Raw genomic sequence first — 19173 nt, forward strand, 5'->3', positions numbered from 1 at the left:
AGAAGAGTAGGAAACGACAAGAATAATAGAAGGTCACACTCCTCTAAGAAACATCGTCATGGTTCCGGGAGCTCTTCTCAATCGCTTTTTGAAACAATATTCACATCGTCTACACGTTTTTCAGACTTTGTTGACTGCAATCTTGATTCCTCTGCTCGGGATATGTTCAAAGTGGTTTCTGTTCCTTCTCTAGCTGATTCGATGTTTGAATTGACTAGCCGTGCTTTTTTGATTAGTGAAGCGATAAAGGAGAAAACAAAGAGCCACGTTACTTCTGCTGAATTTGAGAAATTGAAAAGGGAAGCAGCCGAATCAAATGAGAAAATCACATTACTAAATTCTCAAATTGATGAACTTTCTTCGGTTAATAACCGACAAGAAACTGAGAAAGAAAAATTGAAGAATGAAAATGTCAAGCTCTCAGCCCAAACTTTGGCGCTTAACACGGAGAATCAAGAATTGAAGGGAGACATTGCTAAACTCACTGCTGCGAAGAAAATCGATGCTGAAGGCATTTCTCAATTGGAAGCAGAAGTGAACAAGTTAAAGTTGAGAGTTGGTGAAGCTGAGAGTTTTGTTATCCAACAACACCAGTTAGGTTTTGAGAAAGCTCTTCAACAGGCCGAATACTTTTACAAGATCCCTTTAGATGCCGGCAACTTTGATGTCGGCAAAGACTTCTATAAGGGCGAATTAATTCCGGTGGGTGACATTCCTTATGACGGATCTCCAGAAGATGAGCGGGAAAATGAAGGATGATAATGGGAAATGACGAGGCCGAATAGTAATCTGACTAGGACGTTTTTTGTTTTTTGTAACAGCTCCGAGTAAAAACTTTCGGACTTTTGAGGACGTTTTGTCTCTGCCGTGATAGTAATTTTGGATATACGGCGTCAAATTATATTATAATATTTGGTTTACTTCGTGTCTAGTTTACTTGATCGGTACCAGCTAGTTACTACCTTAATTTAATACGATAAATGTATTCTGCTTCACCTTCCATTATTAACCTTTTGATTTACTTTTTTCTAGTTAGAATGAACGTATGGCGTTTTTTGGATATTAATTTAACTTTTTTTATTTTTTTATTTTTTATACTAAGATGAAAACATATAACCTCTAGGCCTCTGTATCCGGTTTTCCATTCGGCCCACTACGTTTTAACGACAAGTATAAGCAGGTTAAAGGATTCGAGATCGAAAGAGTTGTAAATAAATGTAAACAAACATTCTCTCGGGAAGGATTTCACCTGGAGTGAAAGTATCCAAGACCGAGAGTATTGTGGATAAACATTCTCTCGGGAAGGATTTCACCTGGAGTGAAAGTATTCAAGACCGAGAGTATTGTGAATAAACACTCTTTCGGGAGGGATTTCACCTGGAGTGAAAGTATCCAAGACCGAGAGTATTGTGGATAAACATTCTCTCGGGAAGGACTTCACCTGGAGTGAAAGTATCCGAGACCGAGAGTATTGTGGATAAACATTCTCTCGTGAAGGATTTCACCTGGAGTGAAAATATTCAAGACCGAGAGTATTGTGAATAAACACTCTTTCGGGAGGGATTTCACCTGGAGTGAAAGTATCCAAGACCGAGAGTATTGTGGATAAACATTCTCTCGGGAAGGACTTCACCTGGAGTGAAAGTATCCGAGACCGAGAGTATTGTGGATAAACATTCTCTCGTGAAAGACTTCACCTGGAGTGAAAGTATCCGAGACCGAGAGTATTGTGGATAAACATTCTCTCGTGAAGGATTTCACCTGGAGTGAAAGTATCCGAGACCGAGAGTATTGTGGATAAACATTCTCTCGGGAGGGATTTCACCTGGAGTGAAAGTATTCAAGACTAAGAGTATTTAGCTAACACAGAAACTTCAACAAAAAGTCTTAATATACAATAGTTGGTGTTCTTAAATACAAGCCTTAACTGAAATAAAATTTTAAGTGACTCGTATTCCACGTTCTAGGTATTAACTTCTCGTCTAATGTTTCCAATCTATAGGCTCCGTTCTTCAAGTTTTCATTTATTCTGAACGGCCCTTCCCAGTTTGGTGCTAGCTTCCCTTGTGCTGGATCTTTTCTCGCATTAGTTCTCATTCTCCATACCAAATCTCCTTCATTAAAAGTTCTCGGTCTTACCTTTGCATTGCACCTCTTACATGCTCGTCTTTTTACAGCCTCTTCTCTGATTTTGGCTTTCTCTCGAAGTTCTTCAATCAAATCCAGTTCTGCCTTTAAACATTCATTATTAACACTCCAATCTTCTATTTGTCTTCGTAATGTTGGTTCAGTGACCTCTATGGGCAACATAGCATCTGTTCCGTATGTGAGATTAAATGGCGTTTCTCCAGTTGATGTCTGCGGTGTGCATCTATATGCCCACAATATTTCAGATAACTTCTCGGCCCACAATCCTTTCGCACTTCCCAATCTCCTCTTTAGTTGACTGAGAATGACTTTGTTAGCTGATTCTGCTTGCCCATTTGTTTGCGGATGTTCAACTGAGGTGGTTGTAGGCTTGATTCCCAAATCCACATAAAATTCCAGAAGTTTTTTATCCGTGAACTGTCGGCCATTGTCGGTTATAATAGAATGTGGAATACCGAATCTGCAAATTATGTTCTTCCACACAAAGGTTTGAACTTGTTGAGCTGTTATTTTTGTCAGCGCTTCTGCTTCTATCCATTTTGTGAAATAATCAACCGCAACAATCATGAATTTTGTTTGTCCTCGGCCTAAAGGGAACGGGCCGAGGATATCCATTCCCCATTTAGCAAATGGCCAGGGAGAAGCAATGCTTTGCAGCTCTTGTGATGGTATATGGTTGAGGCTTCCAAATTCCTGACACTTCTTACAGGCTTTAACGTATTGATTGCAATCTTCACATATTGTTGGCCAATAATACCCGGCTCGACAGATTCTTGTTGCCATTGTTCGCGCTCCACAGTGCAATCCGCATAGTCCTTCATGAAGTTCTCGGATTACGTGTTCGGCTTGTTCATGGGAAAGGCACTTTAACAAAGGGGTTGAAAACCCTCTCTTGTACAGTTCATCCCCTATGAGGATAAAATTGGCAGCTTTCCTAGCCGTTCTAACATCAATTTCAATTCCTTGTTCTCGATTGGAAATCGCTTCTTTGTATGATCGAATCCAATCATCTTTCTCTGTGGTAATGTTCCGTCCGGTTGACCGGGGACGTCTTCGTGCGCAAACTTGCCCGTCAGCTAGGGACTCCTTCCCTCCGGATACCTGTGGATACCTGCAAAGAAGGACAAAAGGGCGCCCTAGCGGCCGTTTGCACTCCGACGCTCAAGTCAGCCAGCAAAAACACCAAAACTGGGGTATCTCCGTATCTGAGCACCGCGTATGGCACTCTGGAGATGGTAAAAAGCTCTCTGTTTATCTCTCGTGTGTATTCTCGTTCTGGCAAAAGTGTTCCCTAGTCCCTCGCGAGCAACCTCAAGGCTCAAGCAAACAACTAGAGTGTCTCTGCGCAATTGCCAAAAGTTCGAACCCCCTTTCCAACATTCGAAGCACTATTTAAGCTACCCCCGCATTCAAAGCACCTTAAAGCGCATTTATTATAAAACGCTCAGCGCATTTAAGCTGTCCGAAACGCTCGGGAGCAGTTATAGTACTTTAAATGCTCGAAACGGAAAATGCTATTAACTCACTTTAACTCACTTTAATTACCTGGCACCTGTCAAGCTGGCATTACTATTCTGACTTGGCTACTGTACACGTGGAGGGTCTCACAGCACCATTACCCGGTCTGAGGGTGTTTCGTCGCCTGAGACCTCCTATCTGGGAGTGCAGCTGCGCAAGGGGTGACTTTTTGGGTGCCAACTCATGCCCCCAAGTCTCTAGTCACTCACTGTGAGAGCGTATCTGCCTTTCTCTCGCACCCTGCACCTGGCTCCCCCCAGGCATGACCCTTCTCTTGGGTCGTATCTATCCCAAGGGTGTCTCTGAGGCGGCAGGGGTACTTCACAAGTCAGGCTGCTCCGCACAGGCGCTATCTCTATGGCCTTTAAGCCACCTTTCTCTATGGCCTTTAAGCCACCTTACTCTTTTCTTTATCACTGTCCCCTGGTCATCAGGGTCTGAGGCTTTCCCACAGAGCTGCCCCCTCCACGGTCTTTCCTACCCATGGGTATCGGGGGGCGGCACCGTGGCTACCTTGGTCCTATGCCCTCTTCCTCTGGCGAAGCCTTTCTTGGCGGCGCCTTATCTTGGCGACGCCTTCTCTTGGCGACGCCTTCTCTTGGCGACGCCTTCTCTTGGCGACGCCCTATCTCTTGGCGGCGCCCTATCTCTTGGCGGCGCCCTATCTCTTGGCGACGCCTTATCTTATCTCTTGGCGACGCCTTATCTCTTGGCGGCGCCTTATCTCTTGGCGACGCCTCACGTTGACTTGACTTTGACTTTGACTTTGTCAACGCCCGGGGTACGGGACGGTACACAAGCCCCCCAGTCTTAAGCTGAAAACTTGTTTTCAGCGAAAAGACTAAGGCCACGCCCACGTCCGTCCACGTGGCACCCTGGTGCCGTGCCATTCCTGCTGATGTGACAACTTAAGCAAGTGATGTGACCCGCTCTGCACCAATGGGGCGCTCTTTATTGCTGACTTGACATACCTGGAGGGACCGCGCGTAACCATTTGCCACATGGACCATCCAACGGCCAGTCCTGAGAGCCTCTTGCGCTCCCAGCGAGCGCCTAATCTCGCGACGCGTGGCTCGATCGAACGGTTCCTGTCTAGCGACTCTTGGGTTGCCAGCGTAACATTCAAGTTACTCAAAACCCCGCGCGCTCGCGCTGTTTCATTTACACTCTTCGTATTCTCTGCACTGTTCATCTTCCCTGAAACTCTCTCTGCTCTCTCTGCCCTCTCTCTTCGCGCTTCAAGCGTTCAACCACCACGAGGTATGGCTCTTCTCCTTCGATAGCTCTTTCTCTTTGATTCTCTATATTGATATGAACTGCCTGGGCCTGTTTATCTTTCTTGCATTCGCGCTTTCTCTTCGCATTTCTCTGTTTCCCTTCTTTCTCGACTTCTCGCGTGGGTAGGGTTTTCCTAGGGTTTCCCTTTGATTCACCATTTCTCCTTCTAACCCTTTTCCTCTGAATCCTTTCTTCTCTCTTTTGATCTTCAGCTGTTGCATCGATGGCGAAAACCAAGACCACCGCGCCTCCCCCGCCCCCTAAGTCCTATTACAAAGATGAGTACGACTGGGCTCCCGACGAGTTCCTCGACGAGTGTTCCACCCTAAACTCTACTGAGGACGTGGAGGCCCACAGGGGGGACCCTGCGCACTATACCTTCAACGCCTTCCATAAAACCCATGACGCCCACGTCTTGGTATGCCGGGTGAAACCTGGGGTACCTATCTGCGTGGACTCGAGAGAAACCGGGGGGACTCCTTTCTTCTTCCTTTACCAAGCAGTAATCAGGAGAGTGGGCCTGCGTCTGCCTCTCACTCCCTTCGAGAAAGAACTGCTCACGGAGGTAAACACTGCCCCGGCCCAGCTTCACCCCAACAGCTGGGCTTTCGTAAGGGGTTTCCAGATTCTTTGCGGATATCTGGGATTCCCTTCCTCCGTGGACGTTTTCCTCCATTTCTTCGAGGTAAAGAAACAGGGGAAAAGCCTGTGGATGAGCTTCTCTGGGATCGCCGGGCGCATCATCCTCACGCTCTTCCAAAACTCATTCAAAGGATGGAGGGGAAAGTTCTTCAAAATACGTGCGACCAAACGCGACCCTACCGTCCTAGAGGGCTTTCCCCTGTATTGGACGGACAGGCCCATAACCATGAAGGCCCTGGCGCTGGATGAACTCGCCCCAGTAGATCGGGACGTGTGTAAGGCCTTGGCGGGCCTGGAGATAGTCTTCGATACCGCCAAGCTCATCGCCAACGAATTCCACGCTCATGGGCTTTCCACCTACTTCGGTATATGCCCTTGATTCTCCATATTGCCTTAGCTGTTGTAGTCGTGGATTCGCTTGCTAGCTTAAGCCCTTGCGATTATCTGCATCTTGCTGCCTCATACTTGCTTTATTGGTTTCTTGTATGCTTTGCCTGTATGATGTGCATTATGCTTCGCCTTGTCTTGACCTCTGCTATGTGGTTTATCTGAGTGCAGGGTCAGTAATGAGTTCCTCTAAACACTGGCGAAAGGATGAAGGCCGCTCATGCCGCCAAGGCCGACGCCCCTCGCGCCCCTTCCGCTATCGCCGTTGATCCTACTGCCGCACCTCCACTAGGCCCATCTTCACCACCACCACAAATCCAAACTCCTGGTTCGCCTCCACCCATCGCCGCTGTGCCCCTAGCCGTAGCTACGTCACCATCTCCGACCCCTCTTGACAAAGGGAAAAGGGTATTGGTGGTTTCCTCCGACGACGAAGACTCTGGCGGTGGGCTAGTCTTCAAAAGGAGAAGGGCTGCTAGGGCTCTGACACCACAGGCGGCTTCACCCCAGGGAGGGAGTTCCCCTATGGACAATCCTCCCGGCGCCTCCTTCCCCATCGCCACAACAGTCCAAGGTGAAGAAGGCGACGGTGTTGCCCACACTCCTACTCCGTCCCCCGTAGGAACATCTGCCACCCCTGTTACCTCCGTTGCCGCCCCCGACGTCATCTCCCTGCCCCCTCCTATCATGCAGCTTTTGAGGGGCTTCAACGGGGAGGACATGCCAGAGAGTCCCGACAGGAGGGAGGGTATGCCCTACTACCTGGGGGCCTTCCTGGCTGTCGCCCTCGACTGGCGCACTCAGGCCAGAAACGCTGCTTGGCAGTCACACAGGCTCCAGACTCTGGAAACAAAAATTTCCACTTTGGAGCAAGAAAATCAGAAACTGAGGCGTCAGGACGAGGCTTCCCAGGCTTCTCTGAAACTGGCGGAGATAGCCAAGGAGGAGACGGAGAGGCAACTGGTGGAGGCCGAGAAGGAACTGGCGGAGGCAGCGGACCTCCAAACTGACTTCTATACTCAGGAAGTTGCTCTTCAGGTCCAGGTAACCGGTCTTCAGGCCATGATCGAAAACTGTGAAGAGGTTCAAGCGAGCTTGAAGAGCCGGTGCTGTGAGCAGGCCGAAGCCATGGGTCTTCTCCAGGCGGACCGCGACAAACTGAAAACCGAAGTCAGCCGACTCACCGTGGAGAAGGAGGCCTTGGAGAAGCAGGTGGCTTCTGGGGACGCCGCCGTCGAGGCGTTAGAGAAAGAGAAGAAAGCTCTCGTCAACGACATGGCGGGCACCTTCGAGGAAGGGTTCCAAGAGGCTCTGGCTCAGGCCGCCTGCGTGAACCCTGGGATTGACGTCTCGATTTGTGACTCTACCCACCATATCGTCGATGGGAAGGTGGTTCCCCTCGACCTCGACGACTGAAGCGCCGCTTTCGACGGCCACCTTTCTTTACATTTTACACTGCCTTCATTTTGATAACTTGTAATTTTTCGAATTGTTTGCACTTTGGTACAATTGCTACTTTGCACTCTAATTTTGATACATTGGATTTATCGAATTCCACTTGAGTGGCTTTATCTTTACTTCGTTTGAATTGTCTCGCCTGTCTTCTATCTGTTCTTCCGCTACGTCGGACGCCCTCGGGCATCCGGAACCTGCGACGCCTACGCCATGGCAGCGCCCGCTGCGGCGTATCATCCCAAGGTATTTAAGAACGCCGAGTCCTCTGGCGGGGGTCGTTCCCTCCGTGGTCTTTCCTACCCACGGGTATCGGGGAACGGCCCTGTCGATGGCCTACTGGGGTCTGAACAGACTCGCCTCCCTCCGCAGTCTTTCCTACCTGTGGGTATCGGGGAGGTGACGCCTTCGAGGACTGCCTTAGGGACGCCTTCGAATCCATCTCCCTCCACAGTCTTTCCTACCTGTGGGTATCGGGGAGGTGACGTCATCGCATTTCGTGGCGACATGTTCTCGTGGCGACGTCTTCTCTCTTGCCGATGCATCTTCTCTGGGCGACGCCTGATCTCTTGGCGACGCCTTATGCTGACTTTGACCTTGATCCTGGTCTCAGGGGGTACCCGGCTCCACATGTTATCCACGTGGTACTTTCGGTACGGCTGATGGGATGCACCGCCACCTGCCCTGACATCTTCTGCGCTTCTGACCTTTTTATTGACGGCGCACCGTACTCTCGAGCATTCTATTGATACGACGCTTTCTGAGCGCGAGCCAGCGGTGTCAGGAACATTCCCCCATCTTCCGCCACGTGGACCTATCACTTGGTGCCACGTTTGCGTCGTTTGGCGCTCCAACTACAGCATTTATTTCTTCAAACCATCACAACTGTCTTCCACGTTCCCGCTCTCTTTATAACCTCTTTGCACTTTCTTTTCTTCTCACAAAGATTTCTCTCAGTGATTGTTCTCCCTGGTGTTTTGAGTCTTGCATCACCAGTGTACCATTCCCCTTCAAACCTCCCAGACTCCCACCGAACATGTCTTCCCGTGCTTCCCCTCACAGGGTTAGTCCCAAAGACCTATACCCCTGGGCCTCGAGCGAGCTTCTGGACGAGTGCTCGTGCCTTCTTTCTTCCAGGGCCATACGGGAGCATAAGGGGGACTCCTGCTCTTACGACCATCGCGCCTTCGCGAGGAGGCACGACGACGACATTGTTGTGCTTCCTTGCGACCTAGGGGAACCGGTGTGTGGGGACGAACAGGCCAACGACGGGGTCCCTTTCTTTTACTTCTACCAAACGGTCTTTAAGACCGTCGGCATACGCCTACCTTTCTCCCCATTTGAGAGGGAAGTGCTTTCGGAGATCAATGCTGCTCCTGCCCAGTTATACCCCAACGGCTGGGCTTTCATCAAAGCCTTCGACATTCTCTTCGGGTTTCTGGGTTGCGCGCCCTCTCTTGATATCTTTTTTCACTTCTTTGAGGTGAAGAAGCAAAGGAACAATCTCTGGGTAACTCTCAGCAACGTCCCTGGTAGGGTTCTCCTGGCCCTTTTCCAGAACTCGTTCACTGGGTGGAAGGGCAAGTTTTTCAAGATCTGTTGCTCTGACCTCGTCCCCTCCGCCCTGGATGACTTTCCGCTGTACTGGGTAAGGGAGACGAAGGTCCTCAAATCCACACCCTTCAAGAAACTGTCTCCAAATGACCAGGTGGTTTGCCGGATCCTCGCAGAGGCGGGAGGCTTTGACTCCGCCACCTTGATCAGTTTGGAGTTCAACGCCAGAACCCTAGAGAAGTATATAGGTACGAACCATTGCCCTAGCAACTCTCACCCTTGTCGCTTTTCGCTGGATGCGTCGTATTCGGCGATGACTCTGATATGCTTGTCCTCTTTGGTGCAGGTTCAAAGATCAACCAAGAGCGTAGGTCGCAGCTTAGCCAGGCGCTGGGAATCGAGAGTGAAAACTCTTCTCCACCAAGCTCACTGGGTAAGTAAGGACTCCGCTCACAAATACTTCAAGGTCGTTCCGGTGGATGTTGCCCACAGTGCTGTGAGAAACGACGACTGGCTGTGCGCCCCGTCCCATCACGCAGGGCAACCTGGAAGAGGAACAACACCCTTTCTCCTCGACGTTGTTATTGATCTTTTGCCACCGGGTTTAGGGTTTAGGGTTTAATACGTACACGAGCCTGTAAATGTCGTAACATCACTTGCTTGTAAAAATATCTTGCTATGCTATACTTGGTTTCCACAATGTCGCCTTTCCTTACTTGCGTTTCATACACTATGCGCATCTCCTTCTTTACGTTTCTTGGCGGCGCCTTCTCTTGGCGACGCCTTGCCTTTTGGCGACGCCACTCAGAACAAAGAAAAGATAAAGGCCGAAAATCCAAGACAAAGCTTTTCTGCAACTTGTTTCTTTTATTTGGGTGACCTCATTAAAAAACCCCTGAAGGGGAAAAAGAGCATCCCCTTTAATATATTGTTACACCAATGCTTTACATAAGTCAACTAGGTCAACTAAAATAAAATTTCAGATTGGCCGCATTCCAACTACGCAGAATGGGAGCACCGTCCAAGGTCTCTAAATTGTATGAGCCGTTGCCCTTAGCCTCGGTAACCCTGAAAGGTCCAGTCCACTTAGGAGATAGCTTATTCTCCAGCTCGTAGGGATGTGCCTTCCTCATGACTAGATCGCCGACCTGAAATTGCCGCGGCTTTACCTTAGAGCTGTATTGTCGCTCTACTCTTCTCTTTACCGCTTCAGCTCTTATTTTAGCGTTCTCCCTGGCTTCATCCAGTAGATCCAGATTTACCCGCCTCTCTTCATTAGATTCTTCAACCACAAAGTTCAAGAAACGTGGCGAACTTTCCTGGATTTCGACTGGGATCATCGCATCCGCCCCATATACTAAGCGGAAAGGCGTCTCCACGGTGGAAGATTGGGGCGTGGTGTGGTACGCCCATACAATTCTCGGCACTTCTTCCGCCCACGCCCCTTTCGCCTTTTCCAGCCTTCTCTTCAGCCCTCTTAGCAAAACTCTGTTTGCTGATTCCACCTGACCGTTGGTCTGAGGATGTTCGACTGACGCGAACACCTGTTTGATGCCCACTTCTGCACACAGGTTCTTCAACTGTTGGCTAGCGAACTGGGTCCCGTTGTCAGATATCAGCCGCCTCGGTACGCCGAAACGACATACAATATTCTTTCACACAAAGTGCTGGACTTTGTGCGCAGTGATCTGTGCTACGGGCTCCGCCTCTATCCACTTGGTGAAGTACTCAATGGCGACGATCAAATACTTCATCTGCCGGATTGCCAGTGGGAACGGACCTAGAATGTCGATCCCCCACGTGTGGAAAGGCCACGGGCCGTGTATGGATCGCAACTCTTCCGGTGGCGCCTTGTGCCAGTCAGCGTGCTTTTGGCATTGTTTGCAACGCTGAGCATGTCGCGCGCAGTCCTCTTTTACTGTCGGCCAGAAGAAACCTGCGCGTATTACCTTGGAGGCTAAGGACCTTCCTCCTACATGACTCCCGCAGATGCCTTCGTGTAGCTCCGCCATTATCCTGGTGCACTTGTTGCCACTGACACAAGTTAGGATAGGGTGAGTGAAGCCGTGTCTAAACAATACCCCATCCACCAAAGTATATCTTGCGGCGTTTCTTTTGACCCTCTTAGACTCTTCGGGCTCCATTGGGAGAGCCCCATCCGCCAGGTACCGCTTGTAGGGCGTCATCCAAGTGTCCCCCTCAGTTAAGACACACACCTGCATTTGCTCTCCTTCGGGCGCATCCGTGTATGTACTGATGCGGGGCGCCCTCTGGGTATCCTGGGTGACGGAACAATGATTCCTCGGCCTCCCCTTCCTTGTGCGTATCTGGAGGACGTCCACCCTGTTGTCTTCCACGAATCTACGCGGAGCTTTGAGCGTCTCCTGGATCACTGTCCTCTGTCTACCCCCCTTGCCCGAGCTGGCCAGCTTTGCGAGCAAGTCAGCTTTGGCATTTTGCTCCCTCGGGACATGTGTCAGCTCAAAAGCGTTGAATGCTCCCTTCAACACTTGGACGTATTTCAGATACGCCGCCATCTGTGGGTCCTTCGCTTGATACCCACCTGATACCTGCCCCGTGATCAGCTGGGAGTCGCTTTTCACAAGGAGGTTCTGCGCGCCCATCTCCTTGGCCAGGAGCATTCCTGCTATCAGGGCTTCATACTCCGCCTGATTGTTACTCGCCTTAAAGGCGAAACGCAGGGCCTGCTCTATCAAGACGCCATTGGGGCCCTCCAGAACAATTCCAGCCCCGCTCCCCTGTTGATTGGAGGAGCCATCAACCGAGAGCAACCACCGCGAGCTCGCTTCTACCTCTTGCTCACCTCCGGGCGACAGTTCCGCTATGAAATCCGCGTATACCTGCCCTTTGATGGATCCTCTGGGCTCGTACTGGATGTCGAACTCCGACAGCTCAACCGCCCAGCGCACCATTCTTCCCGCCACATCAGGCTTCTGCAACACCTTCTGTATGGGGAGGTTGGTCATCACTACCACCGTGAAACTGTGGAAGTAGTGACGGAGCCTTCTAGCAGAAAACACCACAGCTAGCGCTGCTTTTTCTAGCGCTTGATATCTTGTCTCAGCTCCCTGTAGTGCCTTGCTTACGAAGTAAATTGGCCTCTGACTCTGGTCCTGCTCCTGGACTAGCACAGAGCTAATAGCCCGATCTGTTACAGTAAAATATAACCGGAGGGGCACGCCCGTTACCGGTTTGCAGAGGACCGGCGGCGTCGCCAGGTACTCCTTTAACTTAATGAAAGCCGCTTCGCACTCATCAGTCCACGCAAAGCGGCTATTTCTCTTTAGGCACTGGAAGTAGGGATGCCCCTTTTCTCCCCCAGCGGAAACAAACCTTGAGAGCATCCGCCCTGTCAGCTGTTGCACCTCCTTCATCGACGTCGGGCTTCGCATGGCAATAATCGTCGCGCACTTGTCGGGGTTTGCTTCTATCCCCCTCTCCGTGAGCATAAAGCCCAGGAACTTTCCGGCCTCTACCCCGAAAACACACTTTTCGGGGTTTAACTTGAGGCGGTACTTAGAGATTGTGATAAACAATTCCTCCAGATCCGCCATGTGCTGCGCCTTATCTTGCGACGCCACAACAATGTCGTCGACGTAGGCGTACACGCTCTTCCCGAGCAACGGCGCCAGGACCTTGTCCATTAACCTTTGGTACGTGGCGCCCGCGTTTTTTAGCCCAAAAGGCATCACCTTGTAGCAGTAGCTGCAGGTCTCAGTCATGAACGCGGTTTTGCTCTCATCCCTCGGGTGCATCTTGATCTGATTATACCCCGAGAAGGCGTCTAAAAAACTCAGCACTTTGCTACCGAACGCGCTGTCCACCAAGGCGTCAATGCTGGGTAGCGGGTACGAGTCCTTTGGGCACGCCTTGTTCAAGTCAGTGAAGTCTACGCACATCCTCCACTTTCCGTTCGCCTTTTTTACCAAGACGACATTGGCAAGCCACTCAGGGTATTGGATCTCCCTAATATGGCCTGCCCTCAACAGCTTCTGCGTCTCGTCCTTCACCACCTGCTGTCGCTCCTCGTTGAACTTTCTCCTTCTCTGGCGCACGGGGCGGACCGTGGCATCCATGCTGAGGTGGTGGCATAGGAAATCAGGGTCGATGCCGGGCATGTCTGAGGCGGACCATGCGAAGGCATCAAGGTGGGGCGAAATCACTCCTGCCACCCCCTCCTGTTCTTCTGTGTTCAGCGAGCTTCCCAACTTGAATGGCTTGCCGCCAATCTCCCTTTCTACGGCGTTAGCCACCGGATGCTCCCTCTTATCCTCCTCAACGGGCGCCGCCTCTCCTACGGGTGCCGCGTCATCGGAGTCTTCCTCCATGGGGACGTCTGCTTCGGGCGTCACCCTTGCCGGTGTGGCCTCATTGTCGGGCGTCGCCTCTGTTCTCGGCGTCGCCTCTGCTCTTGGCGACGCCTCGATCATTGTCGTGTCCGCACTCGGCGGACGTTCATACACCATGAAGACACTTCTCTTCTACTTCAGGCTGTTCACATAACACTTTCGCGCCTCCTCCTGGTCCGATTTTATAATGATGACTCTGCCGCTGAGATCTGGCAGCTTCATCTTCATGTGGCGCGTGGAGGATACGGCGTTCAGTCTATTCAGTGCCGGTCTGCCCAGCAAGATGTTGTAAGCGGAGTCGGCGTTCACGACTAGGTATCGGATGCTCTCCGTCCGCGACGCCTCGCCGTCTGTGAACGTCGTCCTCAACTCCAGATACCCCCGGACTTCCACTTGGTTGTCCCCGAACCCGTACAGGCATCCTGTGTAGGGGCTTAGAAGGTCAGGGGACAACCGCAGCTTGTTGAATGTCGACAAAAACATGACATCCGCCGAGCTCCCCTGGTCGACCAGGACCCTGTGTACCTTCCTGTCGGCCGTGACAACCGAAATGACCACAGGGTCGTTATCGTGTGGTATCACATCCAACAGGTCGGCTCTTCTGAATGTCAAGTTCGACTCCCATGGCTCACCAGCCATTCTTTCTTCAATGGAGTTAACCCCCCTGGCATACTTCTTGCGCTGGGAGGCGGTGGGTCCCCCGCCGGAGAAACCTCCCGCGATGGTATGAACTTCACCAAGGACAGGCATCTCGTGCGCTTCGTGTGTCTGTCCCTCCGTCGACGCCGGTAGGACGGCGGTCGCGGCGGTCTCCGTGACGTAATCCTTCAGGAAACCATTTCTCACCAACTCGTCTAGCTGGTAGCCCAAAGATAGGCAGTTGTCAAGCTTGTGGCCGAAGGCTTCGTGGAACTCACACCAGGACTCTTTACGAGGTCCCAGTACCTTGTCCGTCTTTTCTGGCCGCCTCAACCTCTCGGCTATGTCGGGTACGACGATGAGGTCCTTTAGTTCCACTATGAAGTGGTACCGCACTGGCCTGGCCCTTTCTCTGGTTGGGCGTTCCTCTCGTGCCGGTCCTCGTGGCAGGGGTTTCCTGGCCTCGTACGGACGCCTCTTGTCCGTTTTCCTCCTTTCCGTCGTGGTCTCGTTGACCCTGCCGGCTGGGGCCCGTGTCTGCGCTCTAGGGCGTGGCGGCACGACACTGACGCGCTTTATATACACCTTTTCTTCAGAGGCTATGTGTTCGACTGCCCGGCGCCTTATCTCAGAGAAAGTTCGTGGACGCCTCTGAGTGATGGACTCGTGGAAGGGGCCGGGGCACACACCCCTCCGGAAGGCGCACGTGATCATCTTCTGGTCTGTCGCCCCAACCTTTACCACCTGGGCTCCAAAGCGGTTGATGTATTCTTTCAGGGTTTCCCCTTGGTACTGCTTTACCCCGAAAAGATCATAAGGCTCCGGGGGCGGGGGCCTATTGGCCAGATACTGTTCCCTGAACAGACGCGTCAACTGTCTAAACGACGTGATATGACCGTCTGGGAGGCTGATGAACCAGTCCATAGCATCTCCCATAAGGGTGCTTATGAACAGTTTACATTTGGCGGCATCAGTTCCACCGACCAGGACCATCTGCGTGTGGAAGGCTGACAGATGTGCCTCCGGGTCCTCCCTCCCGGAAAAAATCGCCTTGGGTCCCGTGAATGTATTGGGGACCGCTGCGTCTAAGATCTCCTGCGAGAAAGGTGTGGAAAACTCCCTGGGTGGAGTCAGGGGCTCCGTCTCGACCTCCTGCCCCCCCCCGGTTGTTTCTCACGTTCCGGCGTAACTCCTCGTTCACACGTTGGAGCTCCGCGTTCCTAGCCTCGGAGGCATCAAGATCGACCTGCATGCGGCCCTGTTGCAACCGGGAATTCTCCATATCTCCCTGCAACCCTTGTACCATCGCCAGGAGCCGCTCCAGGGTCATTGCACCACCCGCAGAGCGTGTGTTGGCTCCTCTACCTCCTCTAGTGGTGGCCATTCTGGTTCGTTTTCTCGGAAAAACTCTTCTCAGATGTGTGATGGGACCGTTGTTTTAAATCGGCCCCACGGTGGGCGCCAAATGTTCCGTCCGGTTGACCGGGGACGTCTTCGTGCGCAAACTTGCCCGTCAGCTAGGGACTCCTTCCCTCCGGATAATACCCGGCTCGACAGATTCTTGTTGCCATTGTTCGCGCTCCACAGTGCAATCCGCATAGTCCTTCATGAAGTTCTCGGATTACGTGTTCGGCTTGTTCATGGGAAAGGCACTTTAACAAAGGGGTTGAAAACCCTCTCTTGTACAGTTCATCCCCTATGAGGATAAAATTGGCAGCTTTCCTAGCCGTTCTAACATCAATTTCAATTCCTTGTTCTCGATTGGAAATCGCTTCTTTGTATGATCGAATCCAATCATCTTTCTCTGTGGTAATGTTCCGTCCGGTTGACCGGGGACGTCTTCGTGCGCAAACTTGCCCGTCAGCTAGGGACTCCTTCCCTCCGGATACCTGTGGATACCTGCAAAGAAGGACAAAAGGGCGCCCTAGCGGCCGTTTGCACTCCGACGCTCAAGTCAGCCAGCAAAAACACCAAAACTGGGGTATCTCCGTATCTGAGCACCGCGTATGGCACTCTGGAGATGGTAAAAAGCTCTCTGTTTATCTCTCGTGTGTATTCTCGTTCTGGCAAAAGTGTTCCCTAGTCCCTCGCGAGCAACCTCAAGGCTCAAGCAAACAACTAGAGTGTCTCTGCGCAATTGCCAAAAGTTCGAACCCCCTTTCCAACATTCGAAGCACTATTTAAGCTACCCCCGCATTCAAAGCACCTTAAAGCGCATTTATTATAAAACGCTCAGCGCATTTAAGCTGTCCGAAACGCTCGGGAGCAGTTATAGTACTTTAAATGCTCGAAACGGAAAATGCTATTAACTCACTTTAACTCACTTTAATTACCTGGCACCTGTCAAGCTGGCATTACTATTCTGACTTGGCTACTGTACACGTGGAGGGTCTCACAGCACCATTACCCGGTCTGAGGGTGTTTCGTCGCCTGAGACCTCCTATCTGGGAGTGCAGCTGCGCAAGGGGTGACTTTTTGGGTGCCAACTCATGCCCCCAAGTCTCTAGTCACTCACTGTGAGAGCGTATCTGCCTTTCTCTCGCACCCTGCACCTGGCTCCCCCCAGGCATGACCCTTCTCTTGGGTCGTATCTATCCCAAGGGTGTCTCTGAGGCGGCAGGGGTACTTCACAAGTCAGGCTGCTCCGCACAGGCGCTATCTCTATGGCCTTTAAGCCACCTTTCTCTATGGCCTTTAAGCCACCTTACTCTTTTCTTTATCACTGTCCCCTGGTCATCAGGGTCTGAGGCTTTCCCACAGAGCTGCCCCCTCCACGGTCTTTCCTACCCATGGGTATCGGGGGGCGGCACCGTGGCTACCTTGGTCCTATGCCCTCTTCCTCTGGCGAAGCCTTTCTTGGCGGCGCCTTATCTTGGCGACGCCTTCTCTTGGCGACGCCTTCTCTTGGCGACGCCCTATCTCTTGGCGGCGCCCTATCTCTTGGCGGCGCCCTATCTTATCTCTTGGCGACGCCTTATCTTATCTCTTGGCGACGCCTTATCTCTTGGCGGCGCCTTATCTCTTGGCGACGCCTCACGTTGACTTGACTTTGACTTTGACTTTGTCAACGCCCGGGGTACGGGACGGTACAGGTGACAATCAAACATTCTTCCACTCCAACTGTCGGATTGTGCATGGTTTGCTGTAAAATGGAGTTGTGCTGAGATTGTCTTTGTCGACTTGCCAACTTGGATAGAGAATCTGCTTTTGTATTTTGCTCTCTCGGGATATGTATGATCTCGGCTGTGATAAAGTTTCCCATGATGCTCAAGACTTTGTGATAATACCTTAATAATAAGGGATCTCTTACCTGGTATTCACCTTTCATATGTCCAACCATTAATTGAGAATCACTCCGGCATATAACATTTTGTGCACCCATGTCTTGGGCTAAAACCAATCCCGCGATTAAAGCTTCATATTCGGCCTGGTTATTTGAAGTCTTGAACTCAAATTTCAGGGCCATTTCCAAATGAAAATTTCCTGGTCCTTCTAGCACGATTCCTGCCCCACTTCCTTTCTTGCTAGATGATCCGTCAACGGATACGATCCACGCTTCATGGTCGGCTTCCGTTGTCGGCATTTGGATAATAAATTCTGCTAACGCTTGTGCTTTGATGGCTCCTCGTGGCTCATATTTGATTCCAAATTCTGACAACTCTACTGACCATGCCACCATTCTTCCTGCAAGTTCAGGTTTTCTTAATACTTTGGCTATCGGGCAATCGGTTCTGACAATAACCTAGTGATTCTAAAAATATGGCCGGAGTCGTCTTGCTGTGTACACAAGTGTTAGGGCAATTTTTTCAACGCGCTGGTACCTGGTTTCGGCGCCTTGAAGGACTCTGCTCTCGAAGTATATGGGTTTTTGTTCTGGATTTTCTTGTATCAAGGCTGCTCCTATGGCTTCGTGAGAAGTAGCGAGATAGACGATGATAGGCAGAGTTGACATAGGTTTGACCAGGATGGGGGGCTTAGCTATCGTCTCTTTAATGGTTGCAAAAGCTTGCTCGCATTGTTCATTCCATGTGAACGTTTCGGCCTTCCTTAACAACTTCATTATCGGTTTTGACTTCTCGGCAAGTATTGGCAAAAACCGTGCCAATGCATTTAACCTTCCCATTAACCTCTGAACTTCTTTCAGATTTGCCGGATTTCTCATATTCATTATTGCTTCACATTTATCTGAATTTGCTTCAATTCCTCTGTTAGTCAACATGAAACCGAGAAACTTCCCACCTTTGACTCCAAAAACACATTTTTCTGGATTTAATCGCAGGTTATACTTCCTGATCTGTGCAAATACTTCTTCAAGATCTTTCACATGGTTATCGACCGCATGTGACTTGACAATCATATCATCCACATAAACTTCCATATTCTTTCCAATTTGTTTTTTAAACATCGTATCCATCAATCTTTGATATGTGGCCCCAGCGTTTTTTAAACCGGAAGGCATGACCTGATAGCAATAGTTTGCCATATCGGTAGTGAACGCAGTTTTCGGGATGTCGGGTTTATACATTTGTATTTGATTGTAATCGGAATAAGCATCCAAGAAACTCATCATGGCTTGGACAGATGCCCCATCAACCAACCTGTCAATACTCGGCAAAGGATATGAATCTTTCGGACACGCCTTATTTAAATCTGTATAATCAGTACACATTCTCCAATTTCCGTTTGCCTTCTTGACTAGAACTACATTCGCCAACCAAGTCGTATACTGGATTTCTTTAATGAAACCTGCCTGTAACAATTTCTCAGTTTCTCCAAGAGCAGCCTTTCGTTTTTCTTCTCCCAACTTCCTCCATTTCTGAGCTATCGGTCTGGCTTCTCGGCAAACAGATAATTTGTGAGAAACGATGTTAGGATCAATTCCCGGTATGTCCGACGCCTTCCAGGCAAACAAGTCTTTGTTCGTTCTTATTACTGCCACCAAGTCATCAATTATTTTTTCGGGCATGCTTCCCCCAACATATGTACATTGGGTTTCATCTTCGCCTAATTGAACCGATGTAATTTCTTCTCTTGGCTCTATTCTTTCATCATCATTCATTCTGGGATCCAAGTCCACCATTGCAACCATGTTTCTTGCTCCCGTTCTTCTGGTCGCAATTCTCGGCTCTTGGACCATTTTCAATCCGGTCGCATAACACTCTTTGGCTGCCTTTTGGTTGACATA

The 19173-nt window shown here is 50.5% G+C and overlaps 1 protein-coding gene across 1 annotated transcript; it reads right to left on the bottom strand.

Annotated features, from left to right (window-relative positions):
- Positions 1-13481: 13481 nt before the first annotated feature.
- LOC150029201 (uncharacterized) lies at positions 13482-14981 on the bottom strand. Its single transcript, XM_090297968.1, has one exon. It carries the CDS (start codon positions 14979-14981, stop codon positions 13482-13484), a length of 1500 nt encoding a protein of 499 aa, XP_090154094.1.
- Positions 14982-19173: the final 4192 nt, after the last annotated feature.

The sequence above is a fragment of the Phaseolus vulgaris genome, chromosome 2 (genome assembly GCF_051622355.1).
Source record: "Phaseolus vulgaris cultivar YP4 chromosome 2, ASM5162235v1, whole genome shotgun sequence".
NCBI lineage: Eukaryota > Viridiplantae > Streptophyta > Magnoliopsida > Fabales > Fabaceae > Phaseolus > Phaseolus vulgaris.